Below are 25,616 nucleotides of genomic sequence, written 5' to 3'. Positions count from 1 at the left end.
TCACAAGTTAGGGACAAGCCTCAGTATTGCCTACAGCCCACTTATAAGAAAATATGAACTTCTATCCTAGGCATGGTTGTGATGCCACAGTAATTTTCTTATTACATATCAAGCTTATTAGCCCTTTCTCCAACACATGCTGGTCTCTTACCCCTTCTTCCCTGTCTTGCCACCCCCTAATCCCTCTCCCCCCACTCAACAAGAAATGAACTGGTTTACCCAACAGGTTTATTCTTGCTTTGGCCAGCTTATTGTTTCAATGTGATTATGAAGTTGCTGGGCTTGAATACACAGTTTATTAATTTCCAGGCATTCACGATGTCTCCCTGTTGAGCAGAATACATGTAGGTATTCATGTGTCTAGCTGTGGTAACTAACACTCTTGGAGTCTGCAGTCTTGCTGGTAACAAAAAAGATGGGAGTCAAGGTTAATTTATGTTACTAGACATTGTTTTAGAGATATCAGGAATGCTAGACTCCAACTTTGGCATTTGACAGGTTGGAAAACAGGTAGAACAGGGTAAAAGGATTTGACCAGGGTCATAGAGCTGATCAATAGAGGAACTGGGGTGACAGCTCAGAGCTCTCATTTTCCAGTCCACCAGGGCCCTTATCCTCCTACATGTCCCTTTACAAAAGCTCATATATGTGAAAACTCAGGATGGATGTCCACATACAGCCAAAATGCCTTGCAGACCTGTGAACACACTTACACTGAGAAGATGGGGAGGTACTATCTACGTAACTTACAACACTGAGACAGTGCTATGAAAATTATAGTAAAACTGCTGTAATGAGTTTAAATTCGAATCCAAAGAGACCCCACTACTCATCCTGCCTGGATTGCATTCCTTCCCATAGCACACAGTTTTAAAAGATGGTTAGATTTCCCAAAGCACCTGGTTGAGTTCATCATACGATTTCCCTTTAATTCGACCAACACAAAATCATCCCTGAATTCTGTGAAAATAGCTTTTTCATACATCTCTGCACACACAGTCACACACACGTATAAAACATTGGCAGCAGGTACTTTTAATTTGCTGGAAAATATTTCTAAGAAGTCAAACAGCTCTAGCCCAATGAGCACGCCCTCCGATTGGCTGGCCAGACCAGCTGAGGGACCTGATTGGTCCCTGATCCTGAGGACCGATAAGAACGGCTATAAAATCCCTGGGTGCAGCTCTGGGCCCCCAGTTTGCAAAAGCCAGAGGTGCAAGAAGCAGCGACTGCAGCAGCAACAACAGCAGCAGCAAAAAGCGCCAGCGGAAGCAACATCAGCAGCAGCAACAACAGAAAAATCCTCATCAAATCCTCACCTAGGTTCTCAGTGTATCCAGATCCACATCTTCACTCAAGCCGGGAGAGGGAAAGAGGAAAGGGGGGGAGGAAAAAAAAAAAACCCAGCAACTTAGCGGAAACTTCTCAGAGAATGCTCCAAAACTCAGCAGTGCTTCTGGTGCTGGTGATCAGTGCTTCTGCAACCCATGAGGCGGAGCAGAATGATTCTGTGAGCCTCAGGAAATCCCGGGTGGCAGCTCAGAACTCAGGTAAGCGGCAAACCCAGGACCGGTTTCTCCCGCAAGGAGCTGTCCTCATTTGCCTCTCGCTTTTGCAACTGTGTCTGTGACGGCTGATCTTGATAATAAATGTGCTGCATGCCTGAAGGCAATAAACTGCCAGTGTAATCCAATAGCCTTAGGAAGTGGAGCTCCTTTGTTTAATAAATTGCATGCAACTAACGAAGAAGCTGGGCGCTCTGCTGAGGGTATTTCATTGCATAAGCCTAGCCTGATTGCCTGAAATCTGGCACGTACCCTCTTGGTGGGGGGGGGGAGGGGGGTGCGGGGGGAGGGGGCGGGGGAGAGGCTTGAATGTTGGCATGCTTCAAAGCGCTCTCTATACTTTCCAGAAGCCGAAGCTGATCTTGAGGTGAGACGTGACTTGTCTGATGCTGCTCCTCTTCCTTCACCCTAAAGACCCCATAACTTGACTTCCTCGGCCCTTCAGGGAACACACAGAAAGCTCCCTCTGCAGAGCGATTTACCGAGCCATAGCCCTCCAGTCTGACAAATTCAGGGCAGATTTATAGAAAACCCTATACATCCCACCCCCACCCACCCCGCACCCCGCGACACTGCTCCTTCCGTCTGTCTCTGCTCTCTCAGGGCTCCATTCAATCCCCACGCAGCCCCTTGGCCAGGGAGCCCCCTCGTAAAAAAGTATCTGTGAAAGGTAGCAGCTATTTCTCCAAGGGGGCGGGGGTCTCTCTCTAGTCCTGACTCCCGGAGCAGTCAATTGTGTATTATCTTAGCCTCTAAAGGAAAAGAGTCCTCAGGAAGCCGGCATTGACACCTCTGCCTTTGGACTTGGCTTGTCCATCTTGCTTGCCTTCCATGCCGGCTCGCTCTCTCTCTCTGCCCCCACCCCGCCCCGCCCCGACCGTCAGTAAAGATGGGCTCGCAGGTGTTGGACGCCGCTCCCCTCGAAAGAGCACAGGTCCCTGCCGAGAGGAGGGCTTTGGTTCACTTCCTTTTGTACTTAGTTGCTATAGAGATGCCGTGATTCACAATTCCAGCTTGCCTAAAACAATAGCAACCCTAATGCATATTAAAACTGCTTTAAGCAAAGTTATAATTTGAACCCGTGGAAATATATAATTAGGGAAATGACTTGTAACATCCCAGAGGCTGCGGGGGGAGGGGGGGCCGGAGGGGGGGGCCGGGGGGGAGGGGCCGCCTAACCGAATCGTGCTTTTGATCTCAGAGGAGACTCCTATGGTATGAAGGCTGCAGATCATTTCTCGCTGAGCTGCCTGCCAGAACACCCCCCCCCCTTCTGTAGGAGAGAAATTACTTTTATGGGAGATCTTATCCACAATGTAGAAAGCCTCATGCAAGTTCTTTGCGGTTTTCTTTCCGTCTTGCACAAGGGGGTGCCTTGGCCTTGTTATTCTACACCTGTGTTTCTCTCTTTTTTAAAAAAATGGCTTTTAATATGAGAGATTATACATACCTCTAAGCACTGTCCTATGGAGGGGGGGGGGGGGGTGGTTGGGATGAAACATGAAAGGATCAGATTTCTTTCCGCCAATAGGAAGGTAAGTTAAACGCCCTAAATCAGAAGGGTCTCCAAGTGGACTCCTAGCAAGTTCTTCTCTGCCATTTAGGCCAAATGTCCATGCTTATTGGGGTTTCCCTGGTGGCACAGATGGTAAAGAATCTGCCTGCCAATGCAGGAAACACGGGTTCAGTCCCTGATTTGGGAAGATCCCCTGGAGAAGGAAATGACAATCCACTCCAGTATTCTTGCCTGGAAAATCCCATGGACAGAGCAGCCTGACAGGCTACAATCAGAGTGTCACAAAGAGTCAGACCCGATTGAGCACGCACATGCACACACGCATGTCCATCCTTATTACCCTGGAGTGTATTTTTTTGGAAGCCAGATAGACTCCCTGGCCCTTCCTCCGCCTAAACTTGTCCACCCATCACTGCCTTCCCAGGCTTTCAGCCTTTAGGACATGACCTTGGATTCTGCAGAGTTCCTTCAAGAACTGTGCATGCCTGATCTTCCAATCTTACTTCTCCGACCACCAAAACTGTATGGGATGGTGAGACCAAGAGTATGCCTCCAAGGGAAAACTCATTCCCACTCCTCCATGTGCTCTGGTTCTTATAAGCAAAAGGAGTCTGCTTGTCCCCTCTCTTCTTCATCCCCCACACCACTCTGAATGGGTCTTTTTGGTAGCCCCATCACAGACTCCCAGGAGAAGTTCTTCTCACCCCTTTGTCTTTGAATTTTGCCACCACATCACCGTGATCTGTCCAGAGCATCCTCACCGTTTGACCCAGATTGGATGGATTTGTATCTTTCAGCTGAAGTGATTCGCTGCCTCAACAGCGCGCTGCAGGTTGGCTGTGGAGCTTTTGCATGCCTGGAGAACTCCACCTGTGACACAGATGGGATGTACGACATCTGTAAATCCTTCTTGTACAGCGCTGCTAAATTTGACACTCAGGTAATAAGACCTTGACCCCTGCTCCCACTGGCTATATGTCATTAACGGTGTATGAAACTATTGTTCTTCGGACCCAGTCTTGTAGGGAACCAGCTCTGCTTCCCAGCCTCCCTACTCTAAATTCTCATCTCTAACGTGTGTATACACACACACACACACACACACACACACACACTGTGGGCTAAGAAATAGGTTCTATATAAACCACTCTCCACCCACTCTAATGCACAATTGTAACACGCTGACAGAGGCTGTCTTATAAGGGAGGGGTGATGAGCGGAAAATCTTTGCTTCTTCAAGAGGAAATAAAAATGTTCTTCTAACAAAGAAGCTCTTCTCACTATATAAGCCAGCATACTAGCTTGCTTGTTTGTTTGTTTACTAGCTTGTGGTTTGAGTTATCAAATCTCAATCCAGAGAATACAATCTATTCTCTAAGAATACTGTCTATTTTTAGGCTGCAGAGTGGTTGGTTATGGTTCATCTCTTTTTGTCATCTCATTTCATTTCTATGGAGCTCAATTCTCAAGGTAGTCTAAGGGAATAGGGATTTAAAAAAAAAAAAATCTTGACTGCAGCCTACAATTCTCTTATTACAAGGACATTTAGAGGGCTGGCTTCCCTGGTGGCTCAGTGGTAAAGAATCTGCCTGCGATGCAGAAGATGCAGGAGATGCAGGTTCAATCCCTGGGTCAGGAAGATCCCCAGGAGGAGGGCATGGCAACCCATTCCAGTATTCTTACCTGGAGAATGTCATGGACAGAGGAACCTGGCAGGCTACAGTCCATGGGGTCATAAGAGTTGGGGGTTAGAGTTATGGGTTAAGGGTTAGGGTTAGAGACAGTGCCAAGGCATGCCCCCTTAAGTTCCACATACTGTAGGCACTGTCCTCTCTGTTCAGCTCAAGCTAAAGTTTGTCCTCTTGCCCCCCTCCTTCCTCGGCAGGGAAAAGCATTTGTCAAAGAGAGCTTAAAGTGCATCGCCAACGGGGTCACCTCCAAGGTCTTCCTGGCCATTCGGAGGTGCTCTACTTTCCAGAGGATGATTGCCGAAGTCCAGGAGGAGTGCTACACCAAGCTGAACGTGTGCAGTGTCGCCAAGCGGAACCCGGAAGCCATCACGGAAGTCGTCCAGCTCCCTAATCATTTCTCCAACAGGTACAGATGAATCCACTTTTTGGCAATTGTGGGGGAGGAGGGAGTGGTTGACTGGCAGAGCCAGATACAGAAGGGGTTAAATTGCCACAATCGTGCTCTTATTTTAGCTTGCAGTCTTCCCAGCTTTTGCAGGAAAAAATATGTTTGTGATTGTCTGTGACAGCTTAGGCAGCCTGGATTTTTTTTCACTGTTGTAGGAAAGTCTTTCCATGCATCTAATAGAAAACTTCATCCACAGCATCCCTGGGTGCATTGCCTTGAAGGGAATTATGAAGTTTATGGAAACAAGCTTTTGAGACATCCAGTTGGGCTGAAATCGTGACTAGGCAAAGTACAGTGGGTCATCATGAAAACCTTGGTCAAATGTCATCAACAGACTTCTAAAACTGCATGTATTTTGAGTCAGTCCGAAGTCCCCCTAGATATTTCACTGGGTATCCCAGAGCAAGCCATCTCCCTTTGGCGGGACTCAAATTTCCTTTGGGAAAAGTGAAATGGCTGGACTAGATGATTCCCATGTTCCCTTCCAGGTCTGTCATCCCATTCTTCTAGTCCAGGGTTTCCCGGAATGGTTTTCTGCTGATTCCCTGGATCCCTGAGCCCAAGCCACTAAGCTAGTAATATCTGAGCATCACGCCCTTCTGCATCCTTGACTCACTGTCTTTACCAGACAGGAGTCAGCACCTAAGACATGAGATGGCAGGCATGCTCATTTCATGGCCTAGAAAGCTTTCTGGCAAGACCTGGGCTTCATCATCCGTGATCAAGTTCAGAGAGGTTCTAATGGGGCCAGCATGGAAGTATGGCAGGGACAATGCAGACCAGTCAAGTTCCGCCTCCTGTGATGCCGCACAGCCTAAAACTTGACTCCTAGTCCTGAAGGACTATTTTTCTCTGATTCTCCAGTCAAATTTGCACATATTCACAAAGATCAGACCCTATGGGTTGCTCTGACCACAAGACAGCTAACACAGCCTTACCAGATTGATTTCCTAGCCAATGGCTGCCTCCCTTCTTCAGAGAGTCCTTAATAACCTAGTCCTTCTGGGGCTAACCATTAAGTTAGTCATTTATACATGGTAGCCCTAGTGGTAAAGAACCTGCCTGCCAGTGCAGGAGATGTAAGAGACACGGGTTCAATCCCTGGGTCAGGAAGATCCCCTGGAGGAGGGCACGACAATCCACTGCAGTATTTTTGCCCAGAGAATCCCATGGACAGAAGAGCCTGGTGGGCTACTGTCCATAGGGTCACACAGATCAGACATGACTGAAGCGATTTAGCATGCACACACGGAAAATGGAAAAGTAGCTCCTCCTTAGAGAAAGGCTGAGGCCTCTGACATTAAACTTTGTAAATTTCTGATTCACCCTGACTACAGATCACTGCACTTCAGAACCTCATGTCAGTTTATAAAAGTCATGTGTTCAGTCTTTGGACGTGACCCTGTCATGGTCCTAACTGATATTCTGAGAACAGGAAAGTCAAATTCATCATTTATCTCAAGTGGCCTGTCTCTTTATATTGACCTTAGTCTTAATATTCTTAGGAAGATTCTTATTACATCTGGAGAGGGGGCGGGGGGGAAAACAGTCTGATACTTGGAGATTCTTCACCCTAAGGAAAAGAAGTAAAGATTGCTAGGTTTGACAGGTGCTAGGGACCAGGGGGCTAATGGACGTGAACTTGAGCAAATTCCAGGAGATAGTGGAGGACACGGAAGTCTGGCATGCTGCAGTCCATGGGGTCATAAAGAGTCAAGCACAAGTTAGTGACTCAATAACAATATCAAGGACCAAGTATGTGTTTGTGTGGTAACTGTGCAGGAATATGTTAGTACAGCCATTATCAGTTTTAATCTTTAAGGGTCCAAAGACAGTTCATAACCTATAACATGGCATATGGCCAATTTTGAGACACTACTCATGTCTCTGATTCAACTGAGGTAGCATCTTTCATTATGAAGCCAGAGCTCTTAGAGAAAGGAGAATACAGATTGTGGACTGATGATACTAAGAATCTAAAAAGAGACTAGAAATAGGAGTTTTTTGATTTAGTTTCTTTTTTTTGGCCACACTGTGCAGTATGTGGGATTTTAGTTCCCTGACCAGGGATGGAACCCACGACCCCTGCAGTGGAAGCTGAGTCTTAACCACAGGACCGCCAGGGAAGTCCAGTAATAGGAATGTTTAAGCAGGCCATTATTCTTTTCAACAGATGTCTTGTTCTCACCTTTAGAAAGTGGTCACACAGAATCTGGTTATCATCCTCTGTCATCTTAGAAGAATCACCTTTATTAGGGAAAACAGTCAGTCTCTTGAAGACTAGAATCTTCCATGCAACTGTACCTTTCCCCAATTATTTGACTTCAACTGGCTAGTATTATTCCTGCTCAGAACTAGAGATTTCCGGTTCCATGCTGGGCTCTGGTTTGCTCTATTTAAGCTTCTCACTCTCCTGCCACATCCTGCTTTCCCAGCCTCTGTCCCACCATAGATACACAGTAAGTTGTGCCAACTGGCACAGAATTGTGAAAGGAAGTAGTTACAGGTTCATTCCACCTTCCTGTGACTTATCTAGCATGAGATTTGGGCCTGGGAGAATCCAAAAGCCTGTGACTGGACCAGGAGCCAGAACAGGGAACTTTTCCATGAGAGAAATGCGCTTAGAAGAGGAAGAATAGCTGGAGTGTCCCCCTGCCTGGATTTGCACACTATATTTTCAATAAGGAGGGAAGATGGCAAAATTGATCAGGCAAGTTGGGCAGCTGTGAGACTTGAGAAGAAATTGGACCATTCCAGATCCAGAGTGGGAAAACTGACAAAGCTTCCAACTCTCTAGGGCATGGATAGGGAACAGGAAACAGAAGAATAATATTGATCAAGGGAAACAAAGGACTATTTATAAACCTTCACACAGAATGTTCCTAGGCAGTATGTGTGTATTTGGGTAAGCATGGCTGAAACAGTAGCTATGGAGAATATCTGATCTTATTCTTTACCGAGAAAATAAAGTCACTGATGGAATTTTCAAAGGGGAAGCAAGAAACATGCTTTAAAGGGTACTTCCAGGCTGAGGGGAGAGGAGGAGGTCTTCCCCAGTAGCTTAGTGGTAAAGAATCCCCCAGACAATGTAGGAGCCACAGGAGACGCAGGTTCAATCCCTGAATGAGAGAGATCCCCTGGAGGAGGAAATGGAAGCTCACTCCAGTATTCTTGCCTGGAGAATCCCATGGACAGAGAAGCCTGGCAAGCTACAGTCCATGGCATCGCAAAACATTGGATACAACTGAGCGACTGAGCACACACCCATCAGGCTGGGTAATCAGAATTTTACCCACCAAATCTTGGGAGTACCTCCCACCGCCTCACCCGATAAAGATGACAAAAGGAATCATCTTAAATTGTTTTAACTCTTCCTACAAAGGATGGTCCTTAAGCAAATTTGCACTTTTTTTTTTGTTGCTATTGTTAAATTGAGAAGGAACGTATATATCAAACCCCAGAAACATGTCATAGCTAGAAATGACCATAAAGATTATCTAGGCTAACTGTCTCATTTTGGTAATTAAAGAACAGACCAAGAGAGGGGGTGACTTGCTGAAGGTCACACAGCTAGTGAATGACAGTGTTGAGCCTAAAATTCACACAGCCCTGATCCAAGCTCTTTGATTTCCACTTCAAAAATGGCAGCAGGTAAAACCTCTAGGAGATAGCCACAGTCTAAAAATGGAATACCAAACAGAATACAATAAATGTAGCCCCTGGTGATCAACAATTGAAGTTGTGTGCATTCTCTCCTCAAAGAGAAGGCACATCTCACCAATAGCTATAGTAACATCAAGATTTGATACAAGATGGTGATCCAGAAATACGTGACAAGGGCTAAATCAACTTTTTCTGGAGACACGATTTCTTCAGTAACCTCACTGAGGTGGCTTAGAGATAGGAAAGATCTGTCTCAATCACTAGAGGTCAATGCCATATTCCAGCCCTTAATGAAGAGGTGTAGGGTTAACCTTTTGCTTGCTCAGGCAAATGGTGTAGACATAAAGGCAGTCTCGTAGGTTTCCCACACTTGCAGGAGCTGCTGCTGGAGCCATGGACATTTTCTATTCGAAGGCGCTCTCTTAGCCTACCCTTGTTTAGTTAACAAGCTCCATGGGAGAGGCTAAGGGTAGATTTGGGGGGAGTTGCTAAGAGCAGTCAGGCTGGCCAGGATCATCCTCAAGAAGCATCAAGAACAGGTGGCCTATTGGGGTTAGCAGAGAAAGCAACAGTAAAAGTAGGTGTTTTCAGAGTTGGAGAGCAGCTGTCTGGACAAAACGGGACCAGAGGAACACATAAATGGCCTTAAAGAGGTAAGGCTAGTTGCAGAAGCTTAGTTCCTTTACTGGTGTTGGACTTTTCATCCAGACTAGTCTTCAGTGTTGCCCTAAGGGAAGATCCTCTTTTCCAGCCCATTTGGAAGACCATTAAGTGTGAACAGTTCTTTCTAGAAATGGAAAGATTAACTTCTAAGTTATACAGTCCATGTTGCAGGGAGCGGGGGTGAGGGAGGGAGTGGTGGACAGGAAGGTGAGGGGTCACAAACCTTCTTCTCTAGGATCTAAAACACCCTGTGAAATAGACAAAGAGATCCAGGGAACCACATCCCAGCAGAGCACAAGAGATGCCTGGGGATCTATGTGGGTGTGTAGATGTCTACTTTGTTCATACAAAGTAGTCTATTCTCACTTTTTCCAAAACCACTTCTCTCCCCATTTCCCCATCCAAGCGAGATCTGCTTTGACTCATGTGCTTTATAATTCCAAAGGGTTGGAAAATGTGTCTCTGTGCCAGGGAGTCCCAATTTTAACAACAGCTGGATATAATCCTCCTTCACGGAAGAGGTCGAGCCAGGACTGTATCCAAGACCCAGACACTTTACTCCCTGTGTCCCCAGCTTCGTTCTGCTCCCTCACAGAAGGGTGATGGCTTTGCTTCAGTGCCCACATTCCACTCTATTTACTGTACATCCTTGAAAGGACCTCTGGAGGTGGGAGGAGGGTTAAGTTATTCTGGAAAGATGTTTGATCCTGTGTTCTATGAGGTGAGTTAAAAATAAACAGGTTTCTTTTCATGGAAGATCGTGGCCCAGCAGTCTTAGGGCTCCTCTGAGAAAAGGGTCTCTCTACGTAAATACTGCAGACCACCATCATCAGGGGGCTTCCCAGGCGGTGCTAGTGGTAAAGAACCCGCATGCAAATGCAGGAGACACAAGAGATATGGGTTCGATATCTGGGTTGGGAAGATCCCCTGGAGGAAGAAACAGCAACCCACTCCAGTATTCTTGACTGGGAAATCCCAAGGACAGAGGAACCTGGTGGACTACAGTCCATAGGGTGGCAAAGAGCTGGACACAACTAAAGCAACTTAGCACGGGCCATCATCAGGAGAGTCCTTTTAGTGAGCACAGAACTGATGGGTTTGACAACTGCCTCCTCAAAATGGAGCAGATGCATCCCAATTCAAACTGGAAAATACCAAAACTGTCTTCCCAACAAATAGGACCAGTAATTTATATGTGTTAAATATTAGACAGTTTACTGACAAAAGGTCAATGACAAGGTTCAAGTGTGTTCTTAATGTCATAAAAGACTCCTTTTTTGGTAATTTCCATGCTGTCTAACTCACAGGTACTGATTTTTCAAAAACCTGCATCAAAGGGAATATTACCTAAGAATATTTGCTGTGTAACATTTACACAATTGTTTTCACATCTTCTGCACTGCCATCTTATTCATGGAAAAATGTCCTATGACTAAAACGATGAAACCATATTCTTCATGGAAAAAAAAAAATATATATATATATATGTTAGTTTAATCCTTTCTGAGCCATAATGATTAGCCACAGTATTTCAGATGCTTCAAGAATTCAGATCAAAGATGAAGGAAATTTATAACAAACACCAATTTTTTTGTGTGAAACTTACCAGAAGACATACAGATAATTTTTTCTTTAGGGAACCATGACTTTGGAAATAACTCTATTTTGAAAGCTTCATTTCCTCAATGGCCACAAAATAAATCAACAAATAGACAGTGAGCAGGCAATATGGCCCTAGGACTTGGGCACATGAGGAGCACAGAGAATAAGGACACATATCCTGCCTTCAGCAAAGCTTACAGTTTAGTCAGGAAAACAAAACCATCAGCAAACAAGTGATGGTCACCAAATATCTATAAAAACATCCCCCCACCACTCAGCAAAAGCTTGAGTGGTGTGAGAAATTTCTTGAAATGATAGAAGCAAGAAGCATTAAGGGCCTCCAGCCTTTCTATGTAAATATCCTCATTGCCTGGCATTTGGTCCTCTCACTGCACTATCCCTTTGCAGGAAGACTGAAAATGACTGCGACAATAACCTTCAGAGAGGCTAGCCAAGGGATGATAGGGAACTCAGACTGAGTAGAAAAATGCATGAGATAACTGAAGACAGGGATCCCCTTTAAAAATTGAAATTTAGGGATTTCCTTGGCAATCCAGTGGTTAGGGCCCCATGTTTCCACTGAGGAACATGGGTTCCATTCCTGATTGGGGAACTAAAATCCCACAAGCCACTCAATGTGACCAGAAAAAAAAAAAAAAATAGAAATTTAGTCAGAATATGCACACATACCATCAAGAAAAAGAAAAATTGCAGAGTCACCAAAATAACCGTAAATGCTTTCACGGTGTGCAGTGACTATTGACATATAAGTGTGAGTGCTGGGTTACATCATCCATTTGATCAAGTCTTTGCTTCTACGTCTAGCCCACTGGAGGGCTTCTCTGGTAGTTCAGTGGTAAAGAATCCGCCTGCCAATACAAGAGATGCAGGTTTGATCCCAGGGTCACGAAGATCCTCTGGAGGAGGAAATGGCAACCCACTCCAGTATTCTTGCCTAGAAAATTCCATGGACAGAGAAGCCTGGCGGGCTACAGTCTGTGGGGTCACAAAGAGTCGGACATGACCAAGCAACTAATCACACACTAGCCCATTGGATGACCCGGGACAGTCACTTCAGCTCTCCTACCTTAATTTCTTCTCCATAAAAAGAGATGATGAAATAATCGTTAAATTACCTTCACAATCCCCATCTAGCTCCATGATTCTGTTTCTAAAGATTTTATAACTCGCCATGAGCCCACTATTCAAAGTACAATCTCAATCTCCTAAGCACTAAACATGAATACAGAACCATCTTTACTCTGGGTGGTAACTCAAGGCAGCGCATACACTCACACTAAGAAGATGCTGCATGAAAGTCAGAGGCAAAAGCCACCTTCAACTGATGCTACCCATGGGTGTTTGGTCTGGCCATTTGGACTGGGTGTTGGCTGCAGCCCAGATGAAAGCCAGGGTCTTGCCTTGCTCTCACCGAATGACCCCTCTTTCCCAATGCAGATACTATAACAGACTTGTCCGAAGCCTACTGGACTGTGACGAAGACACAGTGAGCACCATTAGAGACAGCCTGATGGAGAAAATCGGCCCCAACATGGCCAGCCTCTTTCACATCCTGCAGACGGATCACTGTGCCCATACACAGCAGCGAGCTGACTTCAACAGGAGGCGTGCCAATGAGCCACAGAAGCTGAAAGTCCTCCTCAGGAACCTCCGAGGTGAGGTGGCCTCTCCCTCCCACATCAAACGCACCTCCCAGGAGAGTGCCTAGCTGGGGAGAGGCAATCACAGCCTCAGCAAACTACGATCGTTTTAAGGGTGTTTACGCACCAACTTTGAGTGTACTGTGCCTGGTTTGATTTTTTTTTTTTTAAGTAGTTCCTATTTTCTATCCCTCTTCCCTTAAAGAAAAATTGCATGAAACTAGGCTTCTGTAATCAATTTCTCAACATTTTGCAATGGCGGCATTCCCACCAATAGAACATATGTGATCTCTATGCCTCTCCTCGGGAGAAAGTGGCCTCTTTTATCACTTCCCTCCACTCGGTCTTTTCCCAGCTCCCCTCCAACAACTCTCAAACACAAAACATTCACATAACTCCCCAGACATTGTCATTTGAAGATGCGGAGCCCTTTAGAATGGTTGCCCCAGTAGAGTTAGCTGATAAGAAGCAACTTAATTTAAATGCATGTCTTAAACCAATGCTCATAAAGATGCTCAGTGGAATTCGTGTTATGAATCTGTGCTGGCCATGGACGAATATGAATGTCATATTTGAGTTCTTGATCTCTCATGAGCTAGTGTCTTATGGTCTTGATCCTCAATGTCTAATTTCCTTCCCAACACATTTACCAAATTGCTCGAGCCTGGCTCTCCAACCAGACTTGGAGCCTGCATCTTCTTGCATCGAATGAAAAACAAAAAGCTAACATCTCTAAGTACTGTAACTGCTCAGAGCTTTAAAAGTATCTTTAACAATTGTCTTAAAACCAGAGAATCTTAAGGTCTAACTGTGGAATATAAATAGGTGAAAACTAATGTACTGTACATAAATTCCAGAGGACTCTGCTTAAACAAAGCAGTATATAATAACTTTATTGCATATAGATTTAGTTTTGTAACTTAGCTTTATTTTTCTTTTCCTGGGAATGGAATAACTATCTCACTTCCAGATATCCACATAAATGCTCCTTGTGGCCTTTTTTATAACTAAGGGGGTAGAAGTAGTTTTACTCAACATCAAAACTTAAGATGGGCCTGTATGAGATAGAAAAAAAAAAAAAAAAAAACAACAGGTTTATCTGAAGGACCCCAGGCAAGATGTTAATCTCCCAGCCCACCTCAACCCAGAGGCTACTCTTGACTTAGACCTATCCTGAAACAGCTCTGTCACATCCAACTGAGAATTACAGGAGCCAGAAAGAGCGACCCTTTGAGCTTGGGCCACTTAAGAGTGTGATCCGGCCTGCTATGCCTTGGGAAGTGGCAGTTCTTGACTTGTCACCGTTCATCAGTGCCTGGTTCTCTGGCAACATGATGATGGGGTAGGAGGCTTTCCATGAACTCAATCAGGAATGAGTCAATCAGCCTTTGGGTCTTTAGTTCGGGGGACTTGGGGCTGAGGGGGTATAAGTAACCCTGGGTTGTCCAGCCTTAATAAACTCCTCTTATTACATTTTTGTCCTGTAGCACGCTGCCTTGCTGAAGTAGTCCTGGCAGCCGGGCCATCTCTGTATAGGATTGCAAAAAAAAAGAAAAAAACAAAAAAAAAAAGAAAAAAAAAAAAAGAGGGAAAAACAGAGCTGGCGGTTTGATCCTTTCTGCCATGATGTTTACAAGATGGCGACCACCAAAGCCAAATGATTAACCTAGCTATGAACAACAGTAGTTTCTCAGGGTCACTGTCCTTGAACCCAACAGTCCCTTAGGAGCGTCACTGCCCACCAAAGGTCAACGTCGAGAGAGGAAGAGGGAGGAGGGGTAGGACTGTAAGGGCCACTCCAAACTCGCTTAGGTAGAAACCACTGGTGCTTGACTCTCACTCAGATGAACTTCCTATCTGTCCGAATCAGAGTGGTAGGGATCCTGGTGGGAGGAGGGAGGGCACATCTCCAGAAAAACGAAAAGCAATACAACTTTACCACAAAGCCTTTAAAACCAGTAACGTGCTGCTCAAGGACCAAGAGTGGATGCACAGACCTAGCAGCTGCACAAGCGGCTGCTTTTGTCCCCACACAGCCTCTCAGCGTGTTGACATCAGATTGTTAAGAGCATTTTTATACCCAGAACTGCCCCATCCCCAGGTCCCCAGACATATGGACACTGCCTTAGCCTCTTGGAAATCAGGTAGATCATATTCTAAGTTGATTCTCCCTCACCCTCCCTCCACCATCCCTCCCCACCCCAAACCTGCCCCCAGGCAAGGCTGGCTTCTCCAAACCAGAAAAGCTATTCAAGTTTTGTGTGTTATGTCCATTTCGCACTAAGCCAGGATCCCAATGCAACAAATAGTTTATGAGTATTCCTAGCGAAATTCTCTCTTAACTTCAGTCCAGTGGATTCTCTTTGATTTGCTGTGACCTCTTCAAACCGTGGTACCCCCTCCTTTTCTCCCCACAATAATATTTATATATGTATCTATAATACATATATCTACACATACGGAAAGAAGCAGTTCTCACAATATTGCTAGTTTTTTGCATCTCTTTTCCCTCCATCCTACTCCCTCCAATTCCCCCTTCAACTTCCAAAGCTTTGTCTTGTGTTTGCTGCACAGAGTGATTTGGGGGGCTGACCTAGACCAGTTTGCATGATTCTTCTCTTGTGATTTGGTTGCACTTTAGACATTTTTGTGCCATTATATTTGCATTATGTATTTATAATTTAAATGATATTTAGGTTTTTGGCTGAGTACTGGAATAAACAGTGAGCATATCTGGTATATGTCATTATTTATTGTTAAATTACATTTTTAAGCTCCATGTGCATATAAAGGTTATGAAACATATCATGGTAATGACAGATGCAAGTTATTTTATTTGCTTATTTTTATAATTAAAGATACCATAGCATAATATGAAGCCTTTGGTGAATTCCTTCTAAGATAAAAAATAATAATAATAAAGTGTTACGTTTTATTGTTTTTTTTCCCCTATGTCTTTCATTGTTATTCTTTAAAAATTTCTTGAATGAGACTTTCTGAACATGAGGTGAATGGCTGATTAGTTTCTTTACAGTTGCTGATGAAGTGCCAATATGTGGATGAACATAGTTTAAAGTCAACATTTTCCAAATCCCCTTAAAAACATTTAGTGGCTCCCATTACCTGCACAGTAAAATTGTAACCCAAACTCCTCACCACCCTAGAGGAAGTTTTATAGTCTGGTGCTGCTTCGCTCTCCAGCCTCAAGACATACCTTCTGTTCAATGGAGTCTATTCTCCCTCCATGACCCAGTTTGGGAACGGGCTGTGCTCTCTCTCCTTTCCATGCCTTTATTTATGCTGTTCTCACTTTCTAGATGTTTCCCTCCATCCTTTGCCTAGACAGGCAGCACCTTTGCTTCTCCAGTGTGTTCCCAGCACTGGAAAAGCATCCAGTTCATAGGATACCCTCAACACTTTCAATGAATGATTTAGAACAAATCAGAAGAGGGGAAAAGACATTTGAATCAGTGGGGCAAGGGAGGCAGATAGCTCGAGGGTGATAAGAATCCAGCTCCAAGACCAGACTTCTGAAATCTGAATTCTGGCTCTGCCATTTGTTAACTGCGTGGCATCAGATAGGGCTTCCTTGGTAGCTCAGTGGTAAAGAATCTGCCTGCTAACACTAGAGACACGAGTTCAATCCCTGGGTCAGGAAGATTCCTTGGAGATGAAAATGGCAACCCACTCCAGTACTCTTGCCTGGGAAATCCTGTGGACCGAGGATCCCGGTGGGCTATCCATGGGGTCGAGAAAGAGTCAGACATGACTTAGTGGCTGAGTACAACGTCAGGTAAACTATTTAATCTCAAAACATATCAGTTTCTTCCTCCATAATATGAGGATAGTGATAATTTTCCAAAGAGCTGTTACAAGATAAGTAAAGTGTTTCCATGTTCAATGCACTGTGATGTCATGCTGCTAAGTCGCTTCAGTCATGTTCGACTCTGTGCGACCCCATAGACGGCAGCCCACCAGGCTCCCCCATCCCTGGGATTCTCCAGGCAAGAACACTGGAGTGGGTTGCCATTTTCTTCTCCAATGCATGAAAGTGAAAAGTGAAAGTGAAGTTGCTCAGTCGTGTCCGACCCTCAGCGACCCCATGGACTGCAGCCTTCCAAGCTCTTCTGTCCATGGGATTTGCCAGGCAAGAGTACTGCAGTGGGGTGCCATTGCCTTCTCCGCTGTGATGTCATAAGGGTCAGCTATTATCATTACAAGTAGAGGAGATGTGAACAAAAGGAGGAGGCTGCTGCTGCTGCTGCTGCTAAGTCGTGTCCGACTCTGTGCGACCCCATAGACCGCAGCCCACCAGGCTCCCCCGTCCCTGGGATTCTCCAGGCAAGAACACTGGAGTGGGTTGCCATTTCCTTCTCCAATGCAGGAAAGTGAAAAGTGAAAGTGAACTCGCTCAGTCGTGTCCGACTCTTATCGACCCCATGGACTGCAGCCTACCAAGCTCCTCCGTCCATGGGATTTTCCAGGCAAGAGTACTGGAGTGGGGTGCCATTGCCTTCTCCGAAAGGAGGAGGCACCCCATCTCAAAAAAACAGAGAAATGATTCCCAGCAGAATGACATTTACCTGAGTCTTGAAGGGCAATTACAACCTGTCATAGAATTCAGTCACAGAAACTCGGGACTTGTGTAGTATAGTTGTTTCAAGGAGTGGTCTTATATAGTTAACTTTTTTAATTAGTGGATTTTCTCCATATCTTAAATTCAAATGGGATGTTTCTCAATATCATTCATTTCCACCTCCAAACTGCATTTTCCCAAGATTGGATATACAAAAGACAGCTAACATATACCACAAGAATTGTCTCTCCAAAGCCAAAATATATTTTGCATTTGCTTTTCTCTGGCCTGACGAAAGAAAAACAGTACGTATATTTCATTATGACCCTTTACATACTGTCCTGTGGTGTAGTGATTTAAGAACTTGGACCTGGGATTTCCAGGAACTGAGTTCAAATTCTCGTTTGTGGCCAAATATCTAACATCTTAACACCTTCTTTTATTTGACCTATGACAATATCCCTGTGAGAACCCTTCTACACTGTTAGTGGGAATGTAAATCGGTGCAGCTATTGTGGAAAGCAGTCTGGAGGATATTTTCCTGGAGTTTTTCCTCAAAAAACTAAAAATAAAGTTGCTATATGATCCAGCAACCCCACTCCTAGGCATATATCCAGACAAAGCTATAATTCAAAAAGATACGTGCACCCCTATGTTCATAGCAGCACTTTTTACAATAGCCAAGACATGGAAACAATCTAAATGTCCATTGACAGATGAATGGATAAAGAAGATGTGGTGCACATATACAATGGAATGCAACTAGGCCATAAAAAGGAATGAAATGATACCATTTGCAGCAACATGGATGGACCTAGAGATTATCATACTAAGTGAAGTAAGTCAGAGAAAGGCAAATATCATATAGTACCACTTCTCAGTTCAGTTCAGTCACTCAGTAGTGTCCAACTCTATGCAGCCACATGGACTGCAGCACGCCAGGCTTCCTGTCCATCACCAACTCCCAGAGCTTGCTTAAACTCATGTCCATCAAGTCAGTGATGCCATCCAATCATCTTATCCTCTGTTGCCCCCTTCTCCTCCTGCCTCCAATCTTTCCCAGCATCAGGGTCTTTTCCAATGAGTCAGTTCTTCACTTCAGGTGGCCAAAGTATTACCACTTGTATGTGGAATCTAAAATATAACATAAATGAACTTATCTACAAAACAAACATAAAGACATAGAGAATAAACATGAGTTGCCAGGGGGAATGGGGGCTCAGGGAGGGATGGACTGGGAGTTTTGGATCAAACAGTGCAAACTATCATATACAGAATGGATAAATAACAAGGTTCTACTATATAGCATGGGGAACTATATTCAATATCCTATGATAAACCACAGTGAAAAAGAACTTGAAAAAGAATATATACATAGGTACAACTGAATCACTTTGCTGCGCAGACAAAATTAACACAACATTGTAAGTCAACTGCCGCTGCTGCTGCTGCTGCTAAGTCACTTCAGTCGTGTCTGACTCTGTGCGACCCCAGAGATGGCAGCCACCAGGCTCCCTCGTCCCTGGGATTCTCCAGGCAAGAACATTGGAGTGGGTTGCCATTTCCTTCTCCAATGCACGAAAGTGAAACGTGAAAGTGAAGTCGCTCAGTCGTGTCCGACTCTTAGCGACCCCATGGACTGCAGCCTACCAGGCTCCTCTGCCCATGGAATTTTCCAGGCAAGAGTACTGGAGTCAGTCAACTAGGTATCAATAAACTTTTTTAACTCCCTATGAAATCAAAACAAATAATAGGTCCTACCATTTAGAGTGGTATGACACTCAATGAGTTATACATAAAATACTTAATGTCTAGCACATAACGAGTATCCCCAAAATAGTACCTATTAAGAACTGGACAAATGTAACTATTACCATTTACATGAATATTATTAATATCATTTATGTTCTCCCACCTCAAACATGAGTCTTGGGGTACCATTTTGGATGAAGTTTCTTGCTCTTTTTCCCTTTGTAGATCACTAAACATTATTGTTTAATCAAGATTTTATGAATCTGAATGCTAAAATATTGCAACTTAGCCAAAATGGCAAGTTGTAATATATGAATACCTGCATTCCATCACCAAGCTTAAGAAATTAAAATAGCACAGATATAATAGTTTTTTTGCATGACTCCCTGAACCCACTCATACATTAACAGCCTGTGACAAAAATGTTTCAAAAACCCAAATCTTAAAAAATTGAATTTCTCAGATTATTGAAATATAGTTTTTAAAAGTTGAAATATACTTCATTTACAATATGTTACCAATCTCTGCTATACAGAAAAGTGACTCAGTTATATACATATATACATTCTTTGTTATATTTGTTTCAATTGTGGTTTATCACAGGATAGCAAAGATAGTTCCCATGCTATACAGTAGGACCTTGATGTTTATCCATTCTAAATGGTAATAGTTTGCATCTACCAACCCCAAACTCCCAGTCCACCCCTCTCCCTCCCCAGCTTTCCCTTGGCAACCACAAGTCTGATGTCTATGTCTGTGAGTCTATTTTGTAGATTGGTTCATTTGTGTTACATTTTAGATTTCCTTATTACCTATAAGTGATATCATATGGCATTTTTCTTTCTCTTTCTGACTTACTTCATTTAGTATGATAATCTCTACTTGCACCCATGTTGCTGAAAATGGCATTATTTTGTTCTTTGAAATATATTCTTAAAATTTCTATCAGTCTTTTAAAAATGGAGATAAAAAATCATGGAATGGTTTGTGAATCTGTGGTATAAGGGAAGGAAAAAGTTCGGGTCATCTCTCCCAGGGGTCATACATGAATGCTATAAGAGCTATCTATCAACATAGCATCCAATTTACTGTACACACATATTACCTTGGAATCTTGTTAAAATGACTCAGTACCTCTGGGTGAGGCCCAAGAACCTGCATCTCTAGTGTGCTCCCAGGTGATGCTGACAGGGAAGCTGATACTCCACAGAGCATAATTCGAGTGGCAAGATCCCAGCTGCTCTGACCTAACTGAACCAGTTCCTCAATCCTAGAGACCTCCACAGAAACAGCCACTACAAGGACCTTGCTAAAGAGCAAGGACAATCATTTCACTTCCTTGCTCTAGTAGCTCCCCACTGCTTAAAGGACAAAAATCAAGCATCTTGACTTCAAATTTAAGTTCCTCGTAATCTGGGCCCTTCTTGCCAGTATGCATCTTAGATTTTGTTCATGCTAAGTTTCTCATTCTTGCCCCAAAGACACCACGACCTTTTCTGCCTCATTACTTTCACAGAGTACCTTCACACCTATTATTCCTGCTAATGAATATTCTTCTCTCCAACTCTTTTTCATTCTCCAAAGCCCTTATCACCTGGGAAACATTCCCAGCATACCCAAACTTGAAACAAATCACACTCAAGCCTGCTTACAAGGAGAGAAGATTTCGTCATCTTTGTATTCCCGGTGCTTAACACAAAGCTGGCATGCATGAAGCATTTGTGAGTGGAGAAAGGAAGGAAGGAAGGAAGTCTTTTGACCACCATCAACTAATCCATGACTCTTTCTCCACTAGGATGTGGGGGACCTTAGCAGCAATAGCAGAGTACGCTGGGAGTGGAGAGTGTGTTGCCATGGTGAAAAACTAATTCCAGGTGCCAGTTGGGGATTCTTAAGTCTGCCAGCTTGAAACAACAGCACATAGCTGTATTTCTTTACAGCACTGATCTTGATATAAGTATACATTTGCTGTTACTTTCTCCTAGCAACAAAAGATTCATCAGCAAGCATGTTTAGATATTCACTAAGTCTATGGAAGTCATCATACTGGAGAGCTGTAACACAGAAGGAATAAGACCATCTGCTAGTGAAGCTACATTATGTTTTCTTGTATCCTTATTTTGTCATGTACTTATTTTTAAAATACCCTTTGCTGGCTTTAGAAAAGGCAGAGGAACCAGAGATCAAATTGCCAACATCTATTGGATGTTGAAAGAGCATCTCTTGAAAAAGCAAGAGAGTTCCAGAAAAACATCTACTTCTACTTTACTGACTATGCCAAAGCGTTTGACTGTGTGGATCACAACAAACTGTGGAAAATTCTGAAAGAGATGGGAATACCAGAGAAATCTGTATGCAGATCAAGAAGCAACAGTTAGAACTGGACATGGAACAACAGACTGGTTCCAAATCGGGAAAGGAGTAGTTCAAGGCTGTAAGTATATTGTCACCCTACTTATTTAACTTCTATGCAGAGTACATCATGTAAAATGCCAGGGTGGATGAAGCACAAGCTGGAATCAAGATTGCCAGGAGGAATATCACTAACATCAGATATGCAGATGACACCACCCTTATGGCAGAAAACAAAGAAGAACTAAAGAGCCTCTTGATGAAAGTGAAAGAGGAGAGTGAAACAGTTGGCTTAAAACTCAACATTCAGAAAACTAAGATTATGGCATTTGGTCCCATCACTTCATAGCAAATAGATGGGGAAACAGTGACAGACTTTATTTTGGGGGGCTCCAAAATCACTGCAGGGAGGCCTGGCGTGCTGCGATTCATGGGGTCGCAAAGAGTTGGACATGACTGAGCAACTGATCTGATCTGATCTGAAAATCACTGCAGATGGTGACTGCAGCCATGAAATTAAAAGACACTTACTCCTTGGAAAAAAAGCTATGACCAACCTAGACAGCACATTAAAAAGCAGAGACATTACTTCGCCAGCAAAGATCTGAGCTATGGTTTTTCCAGTGGTCATGTATGGATGTGAGAGTTGGACTATAAAGAAAGCTGAGCACTGAAGAATTGATACTTTTGGACTGTGGTGTTGGAGAAGACTCTTGAGAGTCCCTTGGACTGCAAGGAGATCCAACCAGTCAATCCTAAAGGAAATCAGTCCTAAATAGTCATTGGAAGGACTGATGCTAAAGCTGAAACTCCAGTACTTTGGCCACCTGATGCGAAGAACTGACTCCTTGGAAAAGACCCTGATGCTGGGAAAGATTGAAGGCAGGAGAAGAAGGGGACGACAGAGGATGAGATGGTTAGATGGCATCACTGATTCAATGGACATGAGTTTGAGTAAACTCTGGGAGTTGGTGATGGACAAGGAAGCCCGGCATGCTTCCATGGGGCCGTAAAGAATCAGACACGACTGAGCGACTGAACTGAACTGAACTTGGTTCACTAATTCTTCTCTATCCTCAAGCTCTGCCATAAACTGTATCCCCCCTGGTCCTTTGATTTTTTTACCCCAAGGAAGAACTTGAGGACTAGAGTGCAATGTTGACTAAGCCCACCCCACCACTCTACTATAAAATCTGCAGAGCAATGCACACCACTCCATTTTGCAAATAGTTAATTGAAGCCAAATTCTTGAATAAGTACCATCTGAGGACCTATATGCTATTTGATACTGTACCTGGAGGCAGCATGCAGCAGGCTAAGCTGAGTCCTCACTAATTCAGATCCTTCCTTGCCAATTAAATGCATCTCTGCTCCCCCTTCTGCACTTGGGGATTTGTGGCTTCCAGTTGAGGACAGAATGCTATTCTCAACTCTAGCACAATTAAGTCACACTGCAGGTGTACTCTGCTGTAGGAAAACCAGATACAGTATAATTCCCACAAGAGACTGTCAGTGTTTCCAACATTTGGTCAAAATCTTGGAACCAATTCCAGTGACAGCCTGTTCACCTGTCTTGGGACTTCTTGGAAGCACAGTCATTCAAGGCCAGGACTCACTCTTTCCACAGTGACCTGAGCTCCTATCCTCCCAGTCTCCATCTATCAGGAGACGGCTACGACTAATTATGTGGAAATCTTGCAGCTTGCTAATCACTTCGTGCCTCATATCCTGGTCATTCAAAGACTGTACTCAAGATCTAAGCCTCTCTGACATCTAGCATCCTTCTATCTTCACAGCATCATATTATTTTATGTCTTTCTTTCCTCAGTCCACTTCCGTGGCTCGCCTCCTTCCAAACTCTGCCTGTTCCAGGGTAAACAAAGTCTACTCTTATTCACCCTCTCTTTTATCCCCTCCAATTTCTTGGGGGTTCCCCGGTGACTCAGACAGTAAAGAATCTGCCTGCAATATGAAAGACTTGGGTTTGATCCCTGGGTTGGAACGATCCCCTGGAGAAGGGAATGGCTACCCATAACAGTATTCTTGCCTGGAGAATGCCATGGACAGGGGAACCTGGTGGGCTAAGGTCCATGGGGTCGCAAAGAGTCAGACATGACTGAGCGACTAACACTTTCACACTTTCCTGTTTCTCGTCGTACTGAAAGCTGGTTCCTCAAAGAACACTGTTCCCTGCATTCTTCCCAAATGGTTGCTTATTCTTCCAAATCCCCAAAGTGAGAGAGTGAGGTCCATATCCCTTTATTCCAATACTGCTTCAAGAAATAACTCTGTCACTGTCCTCTAAAACTTCTGACCATCAGATGATTGGGCGGCCATGGCCTAAACGTTTATGTCACCCACTCACCCTTGCAAAAAAAAAAAAAAATTCATGTACTGAAATGCTAACCCCTAAGGTAACGGTATTAGGAGGTGCTTTGAGAGACACTTAGGTCATGAGGGTGGAGCCTTCATGAATGGAATTAGTGTAGTACCCTTAAAGAGACCTCAAAGAGCTTCTTTCCCCCTCCAACAAGTGAGAACATACTGAGAAGATGCTTATCTATGAACTATGAAGCAACTCTCACCAGATATCAGATCTTCCAATGCCTTGATCTTGGATTTCCAGCTTCCAAAACTGTGAGATGTAAATTTCTGTTGTTTGTGTTCATTGCTCAATTGCTAAGCTGTGTCCGACTCTATGGACTGCAGCTCACCAGGCCTCCCTGTCCTTCACCATCCCCTGGAGTTTGCTCAAACTCATGTCCATTGAGTCATTGATGCCATCCAACCATCGTCTGTCATTCCCTTCTCCTCTTGCCTTCAATCTTTCCCACCATCAGGGTATTTTTCTTTTTTTGTTGTTGTTTTTTTTTTTGTTTTTTCATCAGGGTATTTTTCAAAGAGTTGGCTCTTTGCATCAGGTGGCCAAAGTTAATTGGAGTTTCAGCTTCAGCATCAGTCCCTCCAGTGAATATTCAGGGTTAATTTCCTTTAAGACTGGCATGTTTGGTCTCCTCGCTGTCCAAGGGACTCTCAAGAGCCTTCTCTTGTTTTCTTCTCTGTTGTTTCTAAGTGCATGGTATTCTGTTACAACAGCCCCACCTGACTCTATCACTTTCCTCCTCTCTTTATCATGGTTATCCAGCCCAAAATTACCTTGGCATAATACTGACAAGAATTGCCTGCTTCATTTTTCGATAATATTGGTAACAAAGTCATGATTTTCCTTTCCATCCTCAAGTCACTTCGTCAGTCTGGAAAAATTCAATATTCATGGGAATTCTTCATCCAGAGCTCACACTCTTCAACATCCTTCCTCAACTCCATCCCATACCCACACTCTGGAACCCAACAGTACACACCACTATGACTGTATGGTTTACTCTGATTGGTCATTGTCCATGTAAGAACACTAACCTAACCTAAATGTCCATCAGCAGATGAATGGCAAAGAAGATGGGGTACATATGCACAATGGAATATTACTCAGCCATAAGAAGGAACAAAATTAGTTCATTTGTAGTGATGTGGATGAACCTAGAGTCTGTCATACAGAGTAAAGTAAGTCAGAAAGAGAAAAACAAATATATATTAATGTATGTGTGTGTGTGTGTGTGTGTGTGTGTGTGTGTGTGTGTGTATAGTGAATCTAGAAAAATGGTACAGATGAACCTACTTAGGGGCAGGAATACAAATGCATACAAAGAAAACAGATTTGTGGACACAGTACAGGAAGGAGAGTGTGGAACAAATTGAGAGAATACCATTGACATATATATACTACCATGTGTAAAATAGATAGCTAGTGGGAAGCTGCTGTATATGACAGGGAGCTCAGCTCTGTGCTGCAATGACCTAGAGGAGAGGGTTATAGGGTGGGGTGGGAGGGAGGCTCAAGAGAGACAGGATGTATGTACACATATAGCTAATTCACTTTGTTGTATGGCAGAAATTAACACAATATTGTAAAGCATTTATTCTCCAATTAAAAATATGTTGAATACTACCCTGTTTTGAATATGGCACAATTTTGAAAACTTAACTCCAAAATCTCCCCTTCTGACTGCAACAGTACCCTTACAGCTCTCCACTCATTTATTTGTACTATACCAGTTCTTTAACTTTAC

General features: G+C 43.8%; 1 protein-coding gene across 1 annotated transcript; it reads left to right on the top strand.

The window, feature by feature from the left end:
• The first annotated feature begins 1,189 nt into the window (after nt 1–1,189).
• STC1 (stanniocalcin 1) lies at nt 1,190–15,749 on the top strand. The gene is made up of 4 exons (XM_019966368.2): nt 1,190–1,550; nt 3,879–4,021; nt 4,967–5,178; nt 12,607–15,749. The coding sequence occupies exons 1-4, from the start codon at nt 1,433–1,435 to the stop codon at nt 12,875–12,877; spliced, it is 744 nt and encodes a 247-aa protein (XP_019821927.1). The 5' UTR covers nt 1,190–1,432; the 3' UTR covers nt 12,878–15,749.
• Nucleotides 15,750–25,616: the final 9,867 nt, after the last annotated feature.

Source organism: Bos indicus, chromosome 8 (genome assembly GCF_029378745.1).
Source record: "Bos indicus isolate NIAB-ARS_2022 breed Sahiwal x Tharparkar chromosome 8, NIAB-ARS_B.indTharparkar_mat_pri_1.0, whole genome shotgun sequence".
Lineage (NCBI taxonomy): Eukaryota > Metazoa > Chordata > Mammalia > Artiodactyla > Bovidae > Bos > Bos indicus.
Note: the sequence above shows the minus strand (reverse complement) of the source record. Positions and strands in the feature narration are given on the sequence as shown.